Source organism: Carcharhinus amblyrhynchos, chromosome 14, assembly GCF_965287045.1.
Source record: "Carcharhinus amblyrhynchos chromosome 14, sCarAmb.v2.hapA, whole genome shotgun sequence".
NCBI lineage: Eukaryota > Metazoa > Chordata > Chondrichthyes > Carcharhiniformes > Carcharhinidae > Carcharhinus > Carcharhinus amblyrhynchos.
The window spans coordinates 7,642,484-7,662,289 of NC_137337.1; the positions used below are offsets into that span (position 1 = coordinate 7,642,484).

Here is a 19,806-nt window from a genome sequence, read left to right on the forward strand (position 1 = left end):
GAGAGAGAGCGAGAGAGAAAGAGAGAGGTAAAGCACACATCGATCAAATTACTCAAATCAAAAGTCACAATGGTAAGTTTGGCCAGTGAATCCGTTGGTTTTTTTTACTCTTTCATCAAAATGGAACACCATAGTGTATATGATGTGGTTAATTTTATTGTTTTTTTTGAATGTGCATGCACCACAATCATTTACTGAAAACTCAGAACCACAGCTATGGTTTTTAAGTAGCTGTTTTCTATCTACCACAGTCTAAGAGTAATATGTCGTACAGTTAACAGCTCTTAAACAAGAAGGTGGTCACCTCAGTTGAAAGTCAGTATTCCCGCACAGACCCGCTGCTCGATCTGTGCGCGTCTCCCACTTTGCCTCTTGTTCTTCGTTCGTCTCTTGTTTTATTAAATGTTCGTATACCTAGTACAATTTTATTGCGGACAGCAAATCATAAAGAGGACACCACGATTTGAGATGTAGAAACGATACAAAGTTTAAACAGCGGAAGTCCCTTTTTCCGAGAGAAGGAGGTTGGTGGTAGTGGGGGGGCTGTGTGGAGGGGTGTGGGGGGGGGGCGGGGTGGGGGGGTCAGGAGACAGAGTCTGACTGCACACACACACACACCCACACATAAGCCCATACACACACACACACACACACCACTATCAATCCCCACATCTCTGCTCTCTCCCCCCCGCCCCAACCCTCCCCACCTTCTCCTCCCACCACCCTCCCACCCCCCCCGCCAACGTGACTCTCCGTCTCTCCCAGGGCCCACGCTCCGAGTTGGACACTATCTTACACATGTCGCAATTACATGCTCCACACAGCAAAAAAGAGCAAGAAAAGTTTTTGGAAAGAAAAAAGGAAAAAGGAATCATTACACAGCTTTCACAACTGGGAAAAAAAAAATTAATTCATTAATTAACCTCGATAAAATGCGAAATGTCACATAGTCTTAACAGTCGCATCCAGGATAAAAACCGAGGAGGCCGTGGAGTCTTCATTAGTCGGAGATTCCATCACCAGAACGCAAGGTTTCTGGTTGCTATGATAGCTCTATGCGTGTGTGTGTCTGTGTGTGTGTCTGTGTGTGTGTGTCAATTGTCTTAAAGCACATACAGTTTCACTCTGTAAGTTAATTTTGTTTGCCACAGTGCATATCACAGTTCCCAGGCTCCAGGCTGTATTTGGATTTTTTTTTTGTTCTGTTTTCAAAATTTTTTGTTTCCCAAAAGAGTTTTTATTTAGTGTGTGTGTGTGTGTTTAAAATCTAAGTCAAGTCACAGATTTGCACCATCATATTTCATATATATATATATATCTCTATTATATATATTTCAATTGTGTCTCCTTTTTATTTAACGTCGTCGTTTTTCATTTTCCTTTTCCTTCTCTTTCTGTTTTGTCCGCTCTTTTCCTCTACACATAATACTCTTTATCCTTGTTTTTGTGCTTCTTACTGCTGCCTTTGGCACTCTGCTGTTTCTCCTTGACAACAGTGCCGTTGGTCTGCGCGGAGTTGCTGATATAATTACGCGTCTCATCTACCTGGTAAGACCCTTCGTCTCTGTTCCGGTACTTGTACATGGCGTACAGGAGGATCAGGATGCAGAGGGCTGCTGCCGCCACTATCCCTACGACCATCCCCGTCGTGCTGCTCGATTCCCGCACCACCTCCGAGGCCCCCGGGCCCCGTCGGACTCCCGGCTCCGTGGGGTGTGCTGTGGGTACATTACGGAACATGGGTGAGGTGACTAGGGGACTCTTCAGCTTGGTGCTGTCTACTTCGTACGCGGTGGGCAAAGGAACCAACACTAGGCCGGGGTGCGGCTTCTGCTCACGCGTATTCAACTTGCCCGCGGGCAACTTGGGCACCTTTCCGGGCGGCACGGAGACTGCAGAGCTGAGCAGCTCAGGGGGAGAGGCTGTGGTAGTAGTCCTACCGGATTCGAACGCTTTGTTAGGTCTAAAGTCCTTGTACTCCCACTTGGGTGCGTGCGCTTTGTAGCCACCTTCGAAGGCCGATGTGGACAAGGTCTTATCTGTTACCAAGGACAAGGTGGTGTGAAAATCTTCATCATCAGTAGGGGGTAGGTTAGAGTCAAGTGCCTCCCCTGAGCCATAACCAGATATCACCAAGCCAGCATCACAATCATCGTGGTCGTGCTCCGACAAGCAAGGTAACCCCACCTCAGGGATCATGGAGAGGGAATCTTTGGTGCTCTCAATAATGGTGAGGAGAGGGCGGAAGGTAGGTAGGAGGGGAATGAAAGGTGCACGAGTGGCAAGAGGAGGGGTTGCTAAGGCTTCTTCTGTCGCTACGGGGAAAACTAATTCACCTCCTAGGATGGAAGGAGAAAGAAGGAAGTTAGAGAAGGACTCGGGCGTTTCCCCCCCTCCCCCCCCAATCCCCCACCCCCCCCCACGCGCACCCACACGCGCACATGCACACGCAATCCCTCTCCGGCGAACGTAAAGCCAAACCAAAACCACGGCACACAGGGATGCAACAGTGTTTACGGCTGCAAAGAAAACGGCAGTCCTTTTACTCACTTAGAGCACTCAGCAAATCAAAAAGAAACACTAACACCAATACTTATGACTTTGTTTTTTAAACATACGCTTAACGTTCGCAAAGAAGAAAAAGATTCAAGGTTATAAATAAATTTTAACACACGCACACATTAAATAAAAAGCATTACGGCCTACGATAGATACATCCAAGAAAGAGGCCACACACACACACACACACATATATATATATGTTTATACATACATATACGTTAAAAAAAGAGTATAGCACGTAATTCTCAGTCAACTTACATCAACAAATTGCCCGCATGATTTTGGCATGAAGAAAGAATTTATAAAAAGAAAGTTGTGTAAGATGCTTTTGGACAAGTTTTCTATATCGTTGTAAATTTTTCCTTTTAGCACAAAACTTGCTCATTGACAAAATGATTACAAGGAGGGGGAGGCAACAGTACATATACATCCACACCATACAACATGAAAATTAACTCTGCACTAATAGATTATTCTTTGCTGTTGTTTTTTTTTAAAATATCTCAAGTATTACAAAAGAAAAGACTGTACATTGTTTAACTTGAACATCTCTCCTTTTTTTTGCTTGTTTAAATATCTACAAATCTAATGCTTCCTTGGTCTGTTGTTTTTTTCTGTTCTGAAATCTTTTACGCTGATATATATATTTTCTCTCTTCTCTTCGTTTAAATTAAATCTTTATTTTTTTTTCCTTTCCTGGTTTTAAACGACTGGATGACTGATACAGTACATTTTTTCTTTCAGTTTTGTTAACACTGCTTAAAAGATAGGGAGGCAGATGAAGGAGGGTAGGTGAGGGAGAGGGAGAGGGTAATGATTGTTTTAAAGGTTTTTTTTTAAATCCAGGTTCCAACCTATGAGTGCAATATGTGGGAGATGAAGATGGCAGGAGTGAATGTGTATAAAATTTGCCATGTCCATGTATAGGTGGAACGAAGCAATCTGGCAGCGTTAGAGCTCTGAGCTGTAAGGAAGGGAGTAGGGATATACAAACAATTGAGCATATATATATGCCCGTCTACGGAAAAAAAACATAACTCTAACACTGACATTTTCACAAACCCTAAACTGCAACTTCTTCATCATGCAGTCCATAGAAAAAGAGAGAGAGAGATAAATATTCTTTTCTCTGTTTAAAAGAAACAGCTTTTCCCGAAAAACCCTCCCTCCCCCCCCGCTCACCCCCGAAATAAATCATTGTCAAAATAGTTCCAACCGCTCCCTCTACATCGAAACCACTTCAAACCGTGCGCGCTTTTGCAATCGTCTCATCGCTTTTAAAAAGGATGTTCGCAGAAGGTTTTTGCTGAAATGTATATTTAAATCAAAGTGCCAGCCAATCTCAGGTATTTTCTTTTACCCGCACCCACCTCCTCAGCCCCCACCTCGCCCTTCTGGAGTTGGCAGGGGAATAGGGTCTCGATGGGAATTGTGGGATGCCAGCTTCCCCGAAAAACCTATCGGCATCCCAAGTCTTGTTTTATTCATTGGTGTCAAGAGTGAGCTTACATTAACGCCGCAATGAAGTTACTGTGAAAATCCTCGGGTCCCCACACTCCGGCACCTGTTTGGGTCCACTGAGGGAGAATTTAGCACGGCCAATGCGCCTAACCCGCACGTCTCTGGACGGTGGGAAGAAACCGGAGCACCCAGAGGAAACCCACGCAGACATGGGGAGAAGGTGCAGGCTCCATACAGTCAGTGACCCGAGCCGGGGATCGTAGCTGGGTCCCTGATGCTGTGAAGCAGCAGTGTTAGCCGCTGTGCCACCGTGCCTCCGTGTGCAAACAGAATCGGGTCTGGCTGGGTTGAAAGGCAACAACTTCTACGGTGGACGAGTGAGAATCTCCCCACGAGGTCTCAAAACCTGGTGGGTGACATCCCGGACTCTGGGCGCCATTGTTTAAAATAACATGAAGGTGGGACCCACTCTGGATGCATATAGTCGCTGGGAACAGAATATATGATAGCTGAACCTGTAGGACTGGAGCGAGCAGATAAACAAGGTGCAGGAGGGTTTGCATCGAGGCAATTCGGAGGGAAGGATCAGGGGACTAATTACCAACTACCTCCCATCCCACCACCCATGTTGCCAGTTGGTCAATTGTCATGGAGACCACCCAGCCTAAACCGACAAGGGGAAGGGAGATTTGCGTGGTTCCTGTATACACGTTTAAATTTATTCTTCTCAGTGTCATAAGTGGGCTGACATTAACACAGCAATGAAGTTACTGTGAAAATCCCCTTTTGCCAACTTCCAGGAGAGATTTCGGTAAATTAGGACTCTGGGTCTGGACTCGTTGGAGTTTAGAAGGATGAGGGGGGGATCTTATTGAAACTTACAGGACACTGCGAGGCCCTGGATAGAGTGGACACGGAGAGGATGTTTCCACTAGTAGGAAAAACTAGAACCAGAGGGCACAACCTCAGGCTAAAGGGATGATCCTTTAAAACAGAGATGAGGAGGAATTTCTTCAGCCAGAGAGTGGGGAATCTGTGGAACTCTTTGCCGCAGAAGGCTGTGGAGACCAGGCCATTGAATATCTTTAAGACAGAGATATTTAGGTTCTTAATTAATAAGGGGATTGTGGGGAAAAGGCAGGAGAATGGGGATGAGAAAAATATCAGCCATGATTGAATGGCGGAGCAAACTCTGATGGGCTGAGTGGCCTAATTCTGCTCCTGTGTCTTATGGTCTGGTGGTCTTGAATTTTGAAAAGGGAGTAAAAGTTAGCAGGGCTCCATATGTATGGAGGAAGAGCAGGCCAGGGGGACTGATTAGTTTAAATTTATTATTGTCATAAGTAGGCTTACGTTAACACTGCAATGAAGTTACTGTGAAAATCCCCCAGTCGCCACATTCTGGCGCCTGTGCGGGTACACTGAGGTAGAATTTAGCACGGCCAACGCGCCCTAACCAGCAGAGTCTTTTGGGCTGTGGGAGGAAACCGGAGCACCTGGAGGAAACCCAGGCAGACACGGGGAGAACGTGCAAACTCCGCGCAGACAGTGACCCAAGTCGGGAGTCCCTGGTGCTGTGAGGCAACAGCGCTAAACACTCTGCCCCTGTGCCGCCCCACGGATATATATGGACATAGATTTTAAAAAAAAACACCCCACCACACCCCTCCCTCCCCTCCCCCCCGCCCCCCCCCACTCCCCCCACCACCCACCACCCCCTCCCTCCCCCCCACCCACACAGTGCCGAATCTGCTGTCACGCCTTGAAGTGGTTTGCGTACTTCACCGGAAAAAAAGAAGAAAATTACCAACACAGATATTTAAGTTGTTTTTTTTTTCCCAAAAAGAAGAAAAAAAGAAGAAAGCGATCTTAGCATTTAAAAAAATGTAAAGCCCGCCTCCCCCCCCACCCCCAAAACGTGAACCAAAAAAAATCTACTGACAAAGCCATTATCTTTCTCCCAGAGACTGGGAGGAAAGTGTGAACTAAAGCAACTAATTTCCCCCCAAACACACTGTTACAGATGAACAGCCAGATGCACAGCTACAGACAGAATGTGGGGGACACAAATATATATATATATATATACCTGTCACCTGGGGCATGTGAAATGAGGTGACATTATCGCTATTTTAGTACAATTTCTCCTTCAGTTTTTCCTTATTTTCATATATATATAAGATACAGAAGTTTTTTTTTGTTTTTCTGTGTGTAAAAAGCGGCGTGCAGTCTGGATGTACAGAGGTAAAAGAATTGGCTAAAACTGGGTTACCTTTATTGCAAGTGTTAATATGCATGCTTAAAGTAAGTTGCACTTAGGGAAAGTTTAAGAACAGAAGCAAGCTAGAGCAGGGGAGGGCGGGGCGGGGGGGGTGGGGGGAGAAGGTTAGCAGGAAAGAGAAAGGTTAAAGGTGAGGAGGGCACAACTTTGTTTTGAAGGGAAAAAAACAGCATCATTCAACAGGGGAATCTTGTGGGGGGAGGGAGCGGGAGGGGGAGCGGGGATGAGAATTTTCACACAAGAGCAACACTTTTGTCAATCTCGAGAAGGGTTCGCCATGAGGCCTCTCAGCCAATAGATCAGGCCGCACGTGACTCCTCCAACTGCGCCATTTCTCTGTGTTTGATCTGGTTGCGCTTTCTTAGAGATCTTAAGCGAGGATTCTGTGCTGACTCCAGACGCTTGACTGTACCGCCGGTAAACTGGTATTAAAGGTTATTCCTTATCGGTGTCACAAGTCGGCTTCCATTAACACGGCAATGAAGTTACTGTGAAAATCCCCTCATCGCCACACTCCGGCGGGTACACTGAGGGAGAACTTAGCATTGGCCAACGCACCCAACCAGCACGTCTTTCGGACTGTGGGAGGAAACTGGAGCGCCCGGAGGAAACCCTTGCGGATATGGGGAGAACGTGACGACTCTGTGAGAACAGTGCCCCACGCCTGGAATCAGTGCCTGGCGCTGTGAGGTGGCGGTGCGAACCACCGTGCCACTCAAACGTGGCATTTCCAGGACTTTGCGAGGTTGAATGTAGATTACCAACCTACTTTCTCACAACCGACTTTCTCGCTGGGAATTAAAACTCCTTGGAGTCCACTTTCCACTCTGTCTGCCCTGATCCCACAAATCGGGGGGGGGGTGGGATACTGAATCTGAACCGTAACTCCCCCCTTTTACTTCACACGTATTTCCCATGATGAGGTACTGACCATGCGTGCCATCATTAACACTGCCAATTTCTACTCCTGTAACCTCACCCGACACCACCCCCCCCGCACCCCCCCCCACCCCCGCCTCAGCTCACCTACTGCTGCGACCTTTGTCCTCTCAACCCAGCTGTTACAACGCATTCTTCACTGGCCGCTCTGCAAACGTGAGCCCACCCAAATAGAAACAGAAATCATAGAAAGTGGAAGCAGGAGTCGGCCATTTGGTCCTTCGAGCCCATTCAAGTAATAAACTGTCCTCCTATTATTGCTACCAAAGTGGATAACCTCACATTTATCCACATTATCCTGCATCTGCCATGCAGATACCCACACACTCAGCCTGTCCAAATCACACTGAAGATTGTCTGCATCCTCCTCACAGCTTACCCTCCCACCCAACTTTGTACCATCTGCAAATTTGGAGATATTACATTCAGTTCCCTCTTCCAAACCATTAATATGCAATGTGAACAGTTGGGATTCTGGCACAGACCCCTGCGGAACTCCACTAGTCACTGACTGTCAATCAGAAAAAGACCCATTTATGCCAACTCTTTGCTTCCTATCTGCTAACCAGCTTTCTACCCATCTCCAGACATTACCTGCAATCCCATGTGCTTTAACTTTACATAGTAATCTGTAACATGAGACTATGTTGAAAGCCTTATGAAAGTCTAAATAAATCACATCCACAGGTTCTCCTTGGTTAACTCTGCTAGTTCCATCCTCAAAAAAATCCAACAGATTTGTCAAGCATGGTTTCCCTTTTGTAAATCCGTGCTGACTTTGTCTGATTATACCACTGCCTCCTAAATGCTGAGTTTACAATCCTTGATACTGGACTCCAGTAACTTCCCCAGTACTGACGTTAGGCTCACTGGTCTATAGTTTCCTATTTTCGCTCTATCTCCCTTTTTGAAAAGCAAGCTTACATTAGCTACCCTCCGATCTGCAGGAACTATTCCAGAGTCTAAAGAAATTTGGAAAATATACCACCAATGGATCTAGTATTCCCAGGGCCCCTTCCTGAAGTACTCTGGGATGAAGATTATCAGGACTTGGAGATTTAGCCACCAATTCCACCAATTTCCCCGAAACCATTTCTCTACTAATGCTGATTTCCTTCAGCTCCTCACTAAAACATGTTTCTGTCAGCAACTCTGCTACATTATTCATGTCTTCCTTTGTGAAGATTGAAGCAAAGTATGAATTTAATTCCTTGGCCATTTCTTAAAGTCCCCGTTATGAATTCTCCCGTTTTCGTTCATTTTTGTCAATCTATTTCTCTTTACATACTTTTGCAATCAGTTATGTTCCCCGCTAGTTGACCTTCACGCTCTATTTTTCCCTTCTTAATCAATCTCATGGTTCGCCTATGCTGAATTTTAAACTGCTCCCAATTTTCAAGCCTTTTTGTTTTTCTTGCCAATTTGTAGGCTCCTTCTTTAAATCTGATACTCTCTCTAATCTCCCTTGTAAGCCTTGGTTTGGCAACAATTCCCTTCCCATTCTTGTGCCAAACAGGAATAAACAACTTCTGGAGTTCATCTATTTGTTCTTTAAATGCCTGTCCACTGTCTTTACTTTCAGTAATGTTTCCCAGTCCATCACGGCCAATTCATGCCTCACATGATCATAGTTATCTTTACTAAGATTCAAGACCCTGGTCTCAGAATCAACTATGTCACTATCCACCTTGACAAAGAATTCTACCATATTTGGTCATTCACCCCCAAGGGTTCTCTCTCAACTAGATTGCCAACTAATCTTTCAACACTCCGCAACACTCAGCCCAAAATGGCCTGTTCCCTTGTTGATTCCTCATCGTTTTGCTCCAGAAAACCATCCTATAAGCACTCCAGAAATTCCTTCTCTTTTGTACTGTGACTAATTTGGACTTTCCCAAACTATATACAGATTAAAGTCATCCATAATCAGATATTCCTTTAATGCACGCTTCTGATATCCTGACTAATGCTTTTCCCAACATTACCACTACAGCTTGGTGGTCCGAACACCACCCCCACTTATTGTTTCTTAACTCAGTCCATACAGATTCTATATCATCTATGCCAATATCTTTCCTCAATATCGTATCAATATCATCTTTGATCAACAATGCAACTCCATCACCTTCTCCTTTCTGTTTGTCTTCCCTAAACACTGAATAACCCTCAATATTTAGTTCCCATCCTTGGTCACCTTGGAGCCACATCCTCCGTAAGGCCAACTATATCATACTCCTTTGCATCTATTTGTGCAACTAATCAATCTCTGAGCATTCAGGCACAAAACCTTAAGGTGTTCACTTTCAATATTTCTTTCCTCTTTCCGAGTATTTTTTACCTGGTCCTTATCTGACTCTGGCTCTTGATATCTCTGCCTATCACTTTCCTTATTCACAAGTCTTTTTCGCTTGTCCTTAATTCCTCCTGCTCTGAATCCTTGCAAACGTTCCCATCCCATATTAGTTTAAACCCTCCCCAACCACTCTAGCAAGTACACCCCACCAGTCCCGATCCTGGCCAGGTGTAACCCATTCAGTTTGTACAGGTGCCACCTCCCCCAGAACCGATCCCAATGCCCCAGGAACCCGAAATCCTCCCCCGACACCATCTTTTCAGCCACATACTTATCCTATGTATCCTGCTGTTTCGACTCTGACTAGCACGTGGTACAGGTAGTGATCCTGAGATCATTACCTTTGAGGTCCCACTTCGCAGCTTGCTTCCCAGCTCCCTCAATTCTGCTTTTAGGACCTCATCCCTTTTTTTACTTATGTCATTTGTAACAATGTGTACTACGACCTTTGGCTGTTTGCCCTCCCCCTTCAGAATGTCCTGTAGTCGCTCCGAGTCACCCTTGACCCTAGCACCAGGGAAGCAATACACCACCCTGAAGTCTCGTCTGTGGCCACAGAAATGTCTATCTATTCTCCTGACAATTGAATCCCCTGTAACTATTGCACTCCCACACTTTTTATTCCTCCCCTCTGCAATGGAACCAACCATGTTGTAACAGATTTAGCCATTGCTGTTTTCTCCTAAAAGGTCATTCTCCTCAACAGTATCCAAAACGATATATCTGTTTTGCAGGGAAATAGCCACAGGAGATCCCTGCACTTCCTGCCTATCTCTCTTGCTCTGAGTGGTGGCCACCCGTTCCCTTCCTGCCTGCGGTGTGACCACCTCTCTATACATGTTAACCACGATACTGTCCGCCTCGCGGATGCTCCACAGTATTCCCAGCTGCTGCTCCAGCTCTGAAACACGGCCATCCAGGAGCTGCAGCTGGAGACGCTTCACGCACACATGCTGGCCCTGGGCACTGGGAAACGTTCCCAGCCTCCCACATGGAGCATGAAGAGCAGACCACGGCTTTGAGGTCTCCTGTCATGTCTTACTCCTTTAAATTAAACTTTTGAAAGATGTTCTGTTTCAGATTATATCCAACTCTCTTGGGCCCTTCTTTCCTGCTCCTCGTTATGATCGAATATAACCTTTACAAACTATAAACCACAGAAATTACCCCTGAGACTACAAATGATAAAATTATTAAATACTGATCTGACCTTTCTACTTAACAGTCAGCTCTCTCCCTTGTGTCCTCTACTACTGCAGCAGGGGAAGGATACACCTTGTTTTACCTTGCATGTCCTCTTCACAGTGCCCTTTCTGTCAGCAGCCTGCATCCTAACTTACAGCAAATTCCCTGATCACCTCTGTTCTCGCTGCCATACCCAGGCTCCCCGTCAAACAATGTATCGGCTTTAAAATTCTCACTCCTTGTTCTCAAATCCTTCCGTGGTTTTGCCTCTCTCTATCTCTACAATCTCTGCCAGTCCCAAAAACCTCCAAAATATCTGCGCTCCTCTGACTCTGGACTCTTCCCAATATTCATATCTCCACCACCGGTGGCCGTACCTTCAGTTGCCCGAGTTCCAAGCTCTGGAATTCCCTCCCTACACCTCCCTGCCTCTCAACCTCACTTTTCTCCTTATAAATATTCCTTCAAACCTACACCTTTGGCCAGACAATTAGTTATCTCATCCAATAACCCCTGGAGTAGCATTTAACAGGGGGTGGAAGCAGGAGTGGCAGGGGGTCGGGGGGATGGGGGGGGGGGGGGCGGTGGGGGCAGTGCGGTAGGTGGGTGAACGGCGCTGAAAGTTGACCAGGAGCTGACAAGCGCCGAGGAAGCCTACATCAGCATGGGGAGTGTGAGGGTGAGCTAAATTGCCCCAGTGCCGACACTATAGTTAAGAAAGCCCACCAATGCCTCTATTTTCTCAGAAGACAAAGGAAATTTTGCCGAAACATTGAATGCATTCAAGAGGCAGCCAGATATAGTGCTTGGGGTGAATGGAATCAAAGGTTATGGGGAGAAAGCAAGACTAGGCTATTGAGCTGGATGACCAGCCATGATCATATTAAATGGTAGAACAGGCTTGAAGGGCCAAATGGCCTCCTCTTGCTCATATCATTTAAAAACAATGGCATGTCAGCTACAACTCTCATCAACCTTTACAGATGAACCACAGAAAGCATTCTTTTCGGTTGTACCACAGCTTGGCATGGCTCCTACTCTGCCCAAGACCACAAGAAGTCCCATAACACCAGGTTAAAGTCCAACAGGTTTATTTGGTATCACGAGCTTTCAGAGCGCTGCTCCTTCATCTGGCGAGAAGCAGCACTCCGAAAGCTCGAGGTTTCAAATAAACCCACTGGACCGTGTTGTGAGATTTCTTACTGTGCACACCCCAGTCCAACGCCAGCATCTCCACATCAAGACCACAAGAAGTTACAAAGGTTAATAAACATAGCCCAATCCACCATACCAACCATCCTTCCAGTCATTGACTCTGTCTACACTTCCCGCTGCCTCGGCAAAGCAATCAGCATAATTAAGGACCTCACGCACCCCGGACATTCTTTCTTCCACCTTCTTCCATCGGGAAAAAGATACAAAACTCTGAGGTCACGTACCAACCAACTCAAGAACAGCTTCTTCCCTGCTGCTGTCAGACTGTTGACCGATTTCACCCTAGCTATGACTGTAACTCTACATTCTGCACTCTGTCCTTTCCTTCTCTATGAAGGGTATGCTTTGTCTGTAGAGTGCGCAAGAAACAATACTTTTCACTGTATGCTAATACATGTGACAATAATAAATCAAATCAAATCAAACATTGAAGCAGATCATTCAGCCTATCATCTCTACACGAGCTCTTTGAAAGAACTATCCAGTTATTATTCCCACTCCCCTGCCTCTTCCCCATGGCTTTGCAGCTTTTTCCCCTTCACGCACTGAGACAATTGTTGAGGGTTAAAGCTGAATCACCTTCCCTCCATGCAATACATTCCAGTTCACTGCATTCATAAAATGTCCTGGTGATTTTTTTTTGCCAATTCAGTTAAACCGATGACCTCTGTACTGACCGTTCCGCTCCCGGAAACAGCTTGACACCATTTCAAATCTTCAATTAAATTTCCCCCTCGACATTGCAGCTCCATCATAGAATCCCCACAGTGCACAAGGCGGCCATTCGGCCCATCGAGTCTGCACCGAATCTCTGACAGAGCATCTTACACAAGTTCTCCATCCAACCTATCCCCATAACCCACATTTACCATGGCCAATCCACCAAACCGACACACCTTGGGGCATTAACAGGCAATTTAGCATGGCCAATCCACCAAACCTACACACCTTGGGGCATTAACAGGCAATTTAGCATGGTCAATTAGGAGAATTGTATGTTAGGTAATTAGCCATGCTAAATTGTCCCTTATTGTCCAAAGATGTGCAGGTTGGGTGGATTGGGCTATGCTAAATTGCTCTTTATTGTCCCAGGATACATAGGTTAAAGAAATTGGTCATGCTAAATTGCCCCTTACTGTCCTAAAATATGTAGGTTAGGTGGATTGGCCACGCTAAATTGCCTATTAGTATCCCAAGGTGTGCGGGTTAGGTGGATTGGCCATGCTAAATTGCCCGTGAATGTCCCAGAAGTGTCAATTCTCCTAACCTACACACCTTGGGACATTAACAGGCAATTTAACATGGCCAAGCTGAAACATTTTCACACTATCCCTCCTGTCCACTCCCCTTAATATCTTGACAATCTTGATCATCAAGCCTCTCTTGATAGCACCTTCCAAGCCCGGAATGGCTACCACCTAGAACAAGGGCAGCAGATGCCTGGGAACACCAGCATTTGGAAGTGTCCCCCACCCTCACCGCTACCCGCCCCCCCACCCCGCCAAGTCACTCACCATCCTGACTTGAAACCATATCACCCTTCATTTTCAATCTTGTTATGAGCGGGAACAGTTTCTCCCTATCTACTCTGTCTAGCCTCTTAGTGATTTTGAACATCTCTATCAAATCTCCTCTCAGCCTTCATCTCTCCAACGAGAATACTCCCTCACTCTCCAATCTATCCTCAACACTGAAGTTCCTCATCCTTGCTCTTGTATTCTATGTCCCTATTAATAAAGCCCAGAATATTATATGCTTTATTAACTGCCCTCTGTTTATTAACTGTCCTGCCACCTTCAATGATCTGTGACATAGAAAACATTCTTTCTGGTTGTATCACAGCTTGGTATGGGCACCTGCTCTGCCCAAGACCACACGAAACTACAAAGGGTCATTAGAACATAAGAAATAGGAGCAGGAGTAGGCCATCTAGCCCTTCAAGCCTGCCCCGCCATTCAATAAGATCATGGCTGATCTGTCGCTGCTCAGTTCCACATTCCCGCCCTCTCCCCATAACCCTTAATCCCCTCTCTTATCAAAAACCCATCAACCCACGTCTTAAAAATATTTAGCGAGGCAGCCTCCACCACTTCAACGGGCAGAGAATTCCAGAGATTCACCACCCTTTGAGTGAAGAAGTTCCTCCTCAACTCCGTTCTAAACCGCCCCCCTTTTATATTGAGGCTGTGCCCCCTAGTCCTATTATCCTTTCTGAGCGGGAAGAGTCTCTCCACCTCTATCCTATCCATCCCATTCATCATCTTATACGTCTCAATGAGATCTCCCCTCATTCTTCTAAACTCTAACGAGTACAAGCCTAGTTTATTCAGCCTCTCCTCATAGCTCAACCCCTCAACTCCGGTATCAGCCTAGTAAACCTCCTCTGCACTCCCTCCAAGGCCAAAATATCCTTGCGTAAGTACGGCACCCAAAACTGCACACAGTACTCCAGCTGCGGCCTCACCAATGCCCTATACAGCTGCAGCAAGACCTCCCTACTTTTATATTCAATCCCCCTCGCTATGAAGGCCAGCATCCCATTCGCCTTCCTGACCACCTGCTGCACCTGCAAGCTGGGTTTTTGCGACTCATGCACAAGGACCCCGAGGTCCCTCTGCACCGTCGCCTGCTGCAGTTTTTCGCCACGTAAGTGATAATCCTTCCTACCATTCTTCCTACCAAAGTGGACCACCTCACACTTACCAACATTAAATTCCATTTGCCATTTCCTGGCCCATTCGCCCAGCCTATCTAGATCCTTCTGTAGACTCTCCACACCCTCCGCACAATTTGCCTTTCCTCCAATCATGAGTGTAGCCCACTCCATCACACAAACCAGCCTCCCATCCATTGACTCTGTCTACACTTCCCACTGCCTCGGAAAAGCAGCCAGCATAATTAAGGACACCACACGCCCTGGACATTATCTCTTCCACCTTCTTCTGATGGGAAAAAGATACAAAAGTCTGAGGTCACGTATCAACTGACTCAAGTACAGCTTCTTCCCTGTTGCTGTCTGACTTTTGAATGGACCTCCCCCGCATTAAGCTGATCTTCCTCTACACCCTAGCTGTGACTGTAACACGACGTTCTTCACCCTCTCCTTTCCTTCTCTATGAACAGTATGTTTTGTCTGCATACTGTGCAAGAAACAATACTTTTCACTGTATGTTAATACAGTGACAATAATAAATCAAATCAGATCAATGTACATACACAGCCAGGTCACTCTGCTCCTGCAGCACTGTAAGAATGGTACCCCTTATTTTATATTGTTTCTCTGGCCTTCTCATGATTTCATCACCCTCTATTCTTCGTCAGTACACCAGGTTAAACAGATCATCCTCAGTGACCCTTTAAGGATGTGTTTGAATAATTTATTTTGGGCTGTGAATGGAGTCACGGCATTATCACTGTGAGATGATATCTCATTATAGCTGGAAAATGACACCCCAAAGCAGCTGATTCATTAACTGGGAACTACTTCAATGACCAAATTAAAATTTCATGCTGAACCGGTGATTCTCAAATTTATCTCCAAACAAAGAGGCCTCCTCCAAGCGGAAGAACTTGAATTTATACAGCACCTTTTTGTGACCTCCAGATGTCCCACAGCAATTTACACTCAATTAGGTCCTTTTGAAGTCTTGTCCCTGTGGTCACGCAGGGAAAGAAGACAACCAATTTCCGACACAGCGGGCCAGCTCCCAGAAAGAGCAGCCTGATAATGGCTGGACAATATGCTTGCGTGCTCTTGATCGAGGGATCAATACTGACCAGGGCATGTGGCACCAGGGGATGTTTTACACTCGCCTGAGAGAGCAGACTGGAACTTGGTTTATCGTTCCATGTAGAAGATGGAATAGTTTTCTCATACACACAATGCATTTTTTCTAATGGTCTGTGACACCTGCCGGGGTTCAGCTTCTTTCTGGATCTTTCTTTCTATCCGTTCACGGGATGTGGGTGTCACTGGTTGGGCCACACCATTCGTTGCCCGATCACCTCTCATTATTCTAAACTCCAATGGGTGTAGCCGGTATATCTTATATATGAGTGTAATCAAACCTGCTCAACCAATCCACATGAGATAACTGCTTCATCTCAGAGTAAACCTTCTGAAAACTGCCTTCAATGCAAGTATATCCCTTCAAGGGTGACACGGTGGCGCAGTGGTTAGCACTGCTGCCTCACAGCGCCAAGGACACGGGTTCAATTCCAGCCTCGGGTCACTGTCTGTGTGGAGTTTGCACATTTTGCCTGCGTCTGGATGAGTTTCCTCCGGATGGTCCAGTTTCCTCCCAAAGATGTGCGGGTTAGGTGGATTGGCCATGCTAAATTGCCCCTTAGTGTCAGGGGGATTAGTAGTGTAACTATGTGGGGTTATGGGAATAGGATCTGGGTGAGATGCAGAGTTGATGGGCTGAATGGCCCCCTTCTACACTGTAGGGGTGCTATGATTCTAAATAAGGAGACTAAGGCTGTACAGGTCACTCACTAATTCCCCATACAGTGATAGTAAGATTTTCCCACAATGGTGGTTCTGGCTGAGATTGGTGCAGAACAGAATCACAGAGTACAGACAGTGCGGAAGGTGGCCATTTGGCCCATCGAGCCGGCACCAACAATCCCACTCAGGCCCTATTCCCGTGCATTTACCCTAGTAATCCCTCTAACCTGCACATCTTAGAACACTAAGAGGCAATTTTAGCATGACCAATCCACATCTCTGGAGTGTGGGAGGAAATTGGATTACCCGGAGGAAACCCACGCAGACACGGGGAGAACATGCAAACTCCATATGGTCAACCAAGGTCAGAATTGAACCCGGGTTCCTGGCGCTTTGAGGCAGCCACGCTCACCACTGTGCCATCGTGTTGCGCTGAGATTTTCCTTGGTCTAAGTGTCTCACAAGCACACAAGTGTTGGTTTTATCCAGTTAGCTGATGAGGTAGCTCAACTTAGTATGTAAAATGTACAGCAGAGAAGCAGGCCATTCAGGCCATCTGCTCCATGCTAGCACAACATGTATGCTCCACACAAGCCTGCTCATCTCAACCTAACTTTGTCTCATCCTATCAACAGATCTTCCGAATAATTTTCCCCTCATGTGTTTATGTAGTTTGCCCTTAAAATACAACTGTGCTGTTTGCCTCAATTCCTTCTTGCAGTCACCAGTTCCACAGTCTGAGCAATCTCGGAGTAAAAGTCTTTTCCCTGAATTCCCTGTTGGATTTACCAGTGAACACATCAGGCGGGAATTCCCGGCCATGTGTATCCCAAGTCTGCAAATTCCCACCCGAGGTCAATGGTCCGCCAGATTTTCCGTCCCGCCCCCATTACGATTCCCACAGAACGGGAAAATTCCACCCCTAATCTTTTTGAGCACCCCCCCCCTCCCTTCCCCCGCAGGCTGGAATTTTATGGAGTGTGGAGGCACAGTCTTAGAGGCGGGGAGGCTGGAAAAATAATGCAGGAAGGTATTGGGTGGTGTGCCCGATTTGTTGCCTTTGCCATGCCATTGTGCCAGCGATGGAAGGAATGGCACGCATCCCATTGCCCGAGCCCAAATGAGCCACTTAGGTGGCCAATAAAGATGTCTTTCCTTTCTCTCTGGTGGGGTGGCCCCTCTGCAACATGGGAAGGTTGCCACAGTCAATGTTGGTGTCCTCCTGGCCTGCTCCCAGTTGGGCTAGGGGGCGGTGTTGGGAGGTGGGGGGGCAGTTGGTGGAGAAAGAACTGTGGCTCCTTCTTGATCTTTCTTTGCCTCATGGAGATATCTCCTTGCAGCATCGGTGCTACCTGGCCTCAGTGTATGGCCACCACCACCCCAGGCTAGCATGTGCCTCACTGATCCTGGCACTCCAAGACCCCATTTACTTAGCTGTGAGGGTGAACGTCTTTCAAGATATCTCCTCCTCCAGACGCAGTTCCAGCAATGGCCATCGCTAGTGGTGGCAGTGTTGAGCTGCCAACTCTCGAACTGAGCCAGCAGCTCGTAGGAGGCGGGCCCCTATTCCTGATAGGGTGGCAAATCCAGTGGCAGCCATTTCTGTCGTTGTGTCTCTGCTTTTGACCTCAGCACCACGGCAGCTCCTTCGGAGAAGTCCCACCCCTGCTTCGAGCCTCCCCCACAACTGGAAACGATCCTCAGCACCTACATGGTCAAACCCTTCATAAGTTCAAATCTCCTCTTTCCTTTAGAAAACATAGCCAGCCTATTTATTTTGTTAATTATCAATATTTATTGCCCTTGAACGGGCTAACTTGCCAGAGTCACTTCCAGGGGAGATTTAAAAATCAACATTGCTGTGGCTCTGGAGTCCTGTGGAGACCAGACCAGGTAAGGGGGGCAGATTTCCTTCCCTTACTGAGCCAGATGGGATTTTAACGACAATCGACAATGGTTTCACGTTCATCAGTAGACTTTTAACCGCAGACTTTTATTGAATTCAAACTTCGCCACCTGCCGTGATGGGATTTGAACCCAGGTCTCAGAGATTTGCCCTGGGTCTCTGGGTTACTAAGGAACATGACACTGCACCATGGCCTCCCCTCAATCGTTCATGAGAGTTCCAGCCTCGCAGTTCTTTGTAAATCTTTTTTTTTCCCTCTCTGCACTCGGGGCAATGCCTTTATGTATTATTTCTAACAGATTTTGCGACACGGATGTTCTAGCTCCCAGTGGTGTCAGCAGAACGTAAGAGGAAAGATTAGCAGCCTTAACAGCGCATAACATTTACAAAACGCAAGCTCTGTTAAACCTCAATGGACTAAATAAAGAGGAAGCGTTTTCACTTGCTGGAGGCGTGGTTTCCAGCGGCTAAGGTTTAAGATAATTGATAAAAGGCCCAGAAGCAAAATGAAGAGCTTCCCTTTCTTGCGCAGTGATCTGGAATGTGCTTCCCGAAAGGGGCGATGGAAACTGATGCAACAGGAACTTTCCAAAGGGAGTTGGATAAATATTTCAAAAGTGAAAATTTCCCCGGCTGTGCGGAAAGAGCGGCTGAGTGGGACTAATCGGATCGTCGTTTTCACAAAAGTCAGACCGGATACGATGGATCGAATGGCCTCTCTCTGTGCTTTACGATTCTGTGTGTTCCTTTCCTGAAAGGTGGCGAAGGCTCTCTCCCCAGGTTGTTGCCAGGTCGAGAAGGTGTCGGCTATGAAGAGAGGTTGAATTAACTAGGATTATTTTCACTGGAAGGATGGAGGCTGAGGGGAGACCTGATAGAGGTCTACAAAGTGATGAGAGGCACGGACAGGGCAGATAGTCAGGGGGCTTTCTCCCCAGGGCGGAAGTCTGGGGGCACAAATTTAAGGTGAGAGGGGGGAAGCTGAAGGGAGACGTGCAGATGTTTTTCACGCAGAGAGTGGTGGGTGCCTGGAACGCGCTGCCAGAGGAGGTGGTGGAAGTGGGCACATTAGCAACATTTAAGAGGCATCTGGATGGGTACATGAAAAGGGACGGAATAGAGGGTGACGGACTGAGTAAGGGCAGAAGGGTTTTTTTTTAGTTTAGTTAGGGCATCATGACTGGCAGGGGCTTGGAGGGCCGGTTCCTGTGCTGTATTTCTCTTTGCTCTTTGTGAGTAAACTTTGCCAGATATCTCTTGGATCCCACCTCCCATTGCCACGAGCTTGTGCAACAGCTACACAAAAGTAAATGGAGTGAAAGAGAAAATCAACCATTCTACAAATAAGAGGCAAGTTAAGTCACCATGGTCCCAGATAACAAGGAGCTGTGACTGGTGGTAATTTAACCTGAGGGTTACCACACCTCAACTGAGGGGGTAAGGCTGAGAAGGCA

At 46.6% G+C, this 19,806-nt stretch overlaps 1 protein-coding gene across 30 annotated transcripts in view; it reads right to left on the bottom strand.

The window, feature by feature from the left end:
* Positions 1–743: 743 nt before the first annotated feature.
* Positions 744–19,806, bottom strand: part of nrxn3a (neurexin 3a) — a 1,599,218-nt gene continuing 1,580,155 nt past the window's right edge. For 16 of the 30 annotated variants that reach the window (XM_080202243.1, XM_080202236.1, XM_080202242.1 and 13 more), the window contains one exon: positions 744–2,339. In XM_080202243.1, coding sequence (XP_080058369.1) covers positions 1,417–2,339 — 923 coding nt within the window. In that variant the 3' untranslated portion in view covers positions 744–1,416. Of the gene's footprint in view, positions 2,340–2,820; positions 3,527–19,806 lie in introns of all 30 variants that reach the window. The other 14 variants (XM_080202257.1, XM_080202249.1, XM_080202248.1 and 11 more) reach the window with 3 other exon arrangements.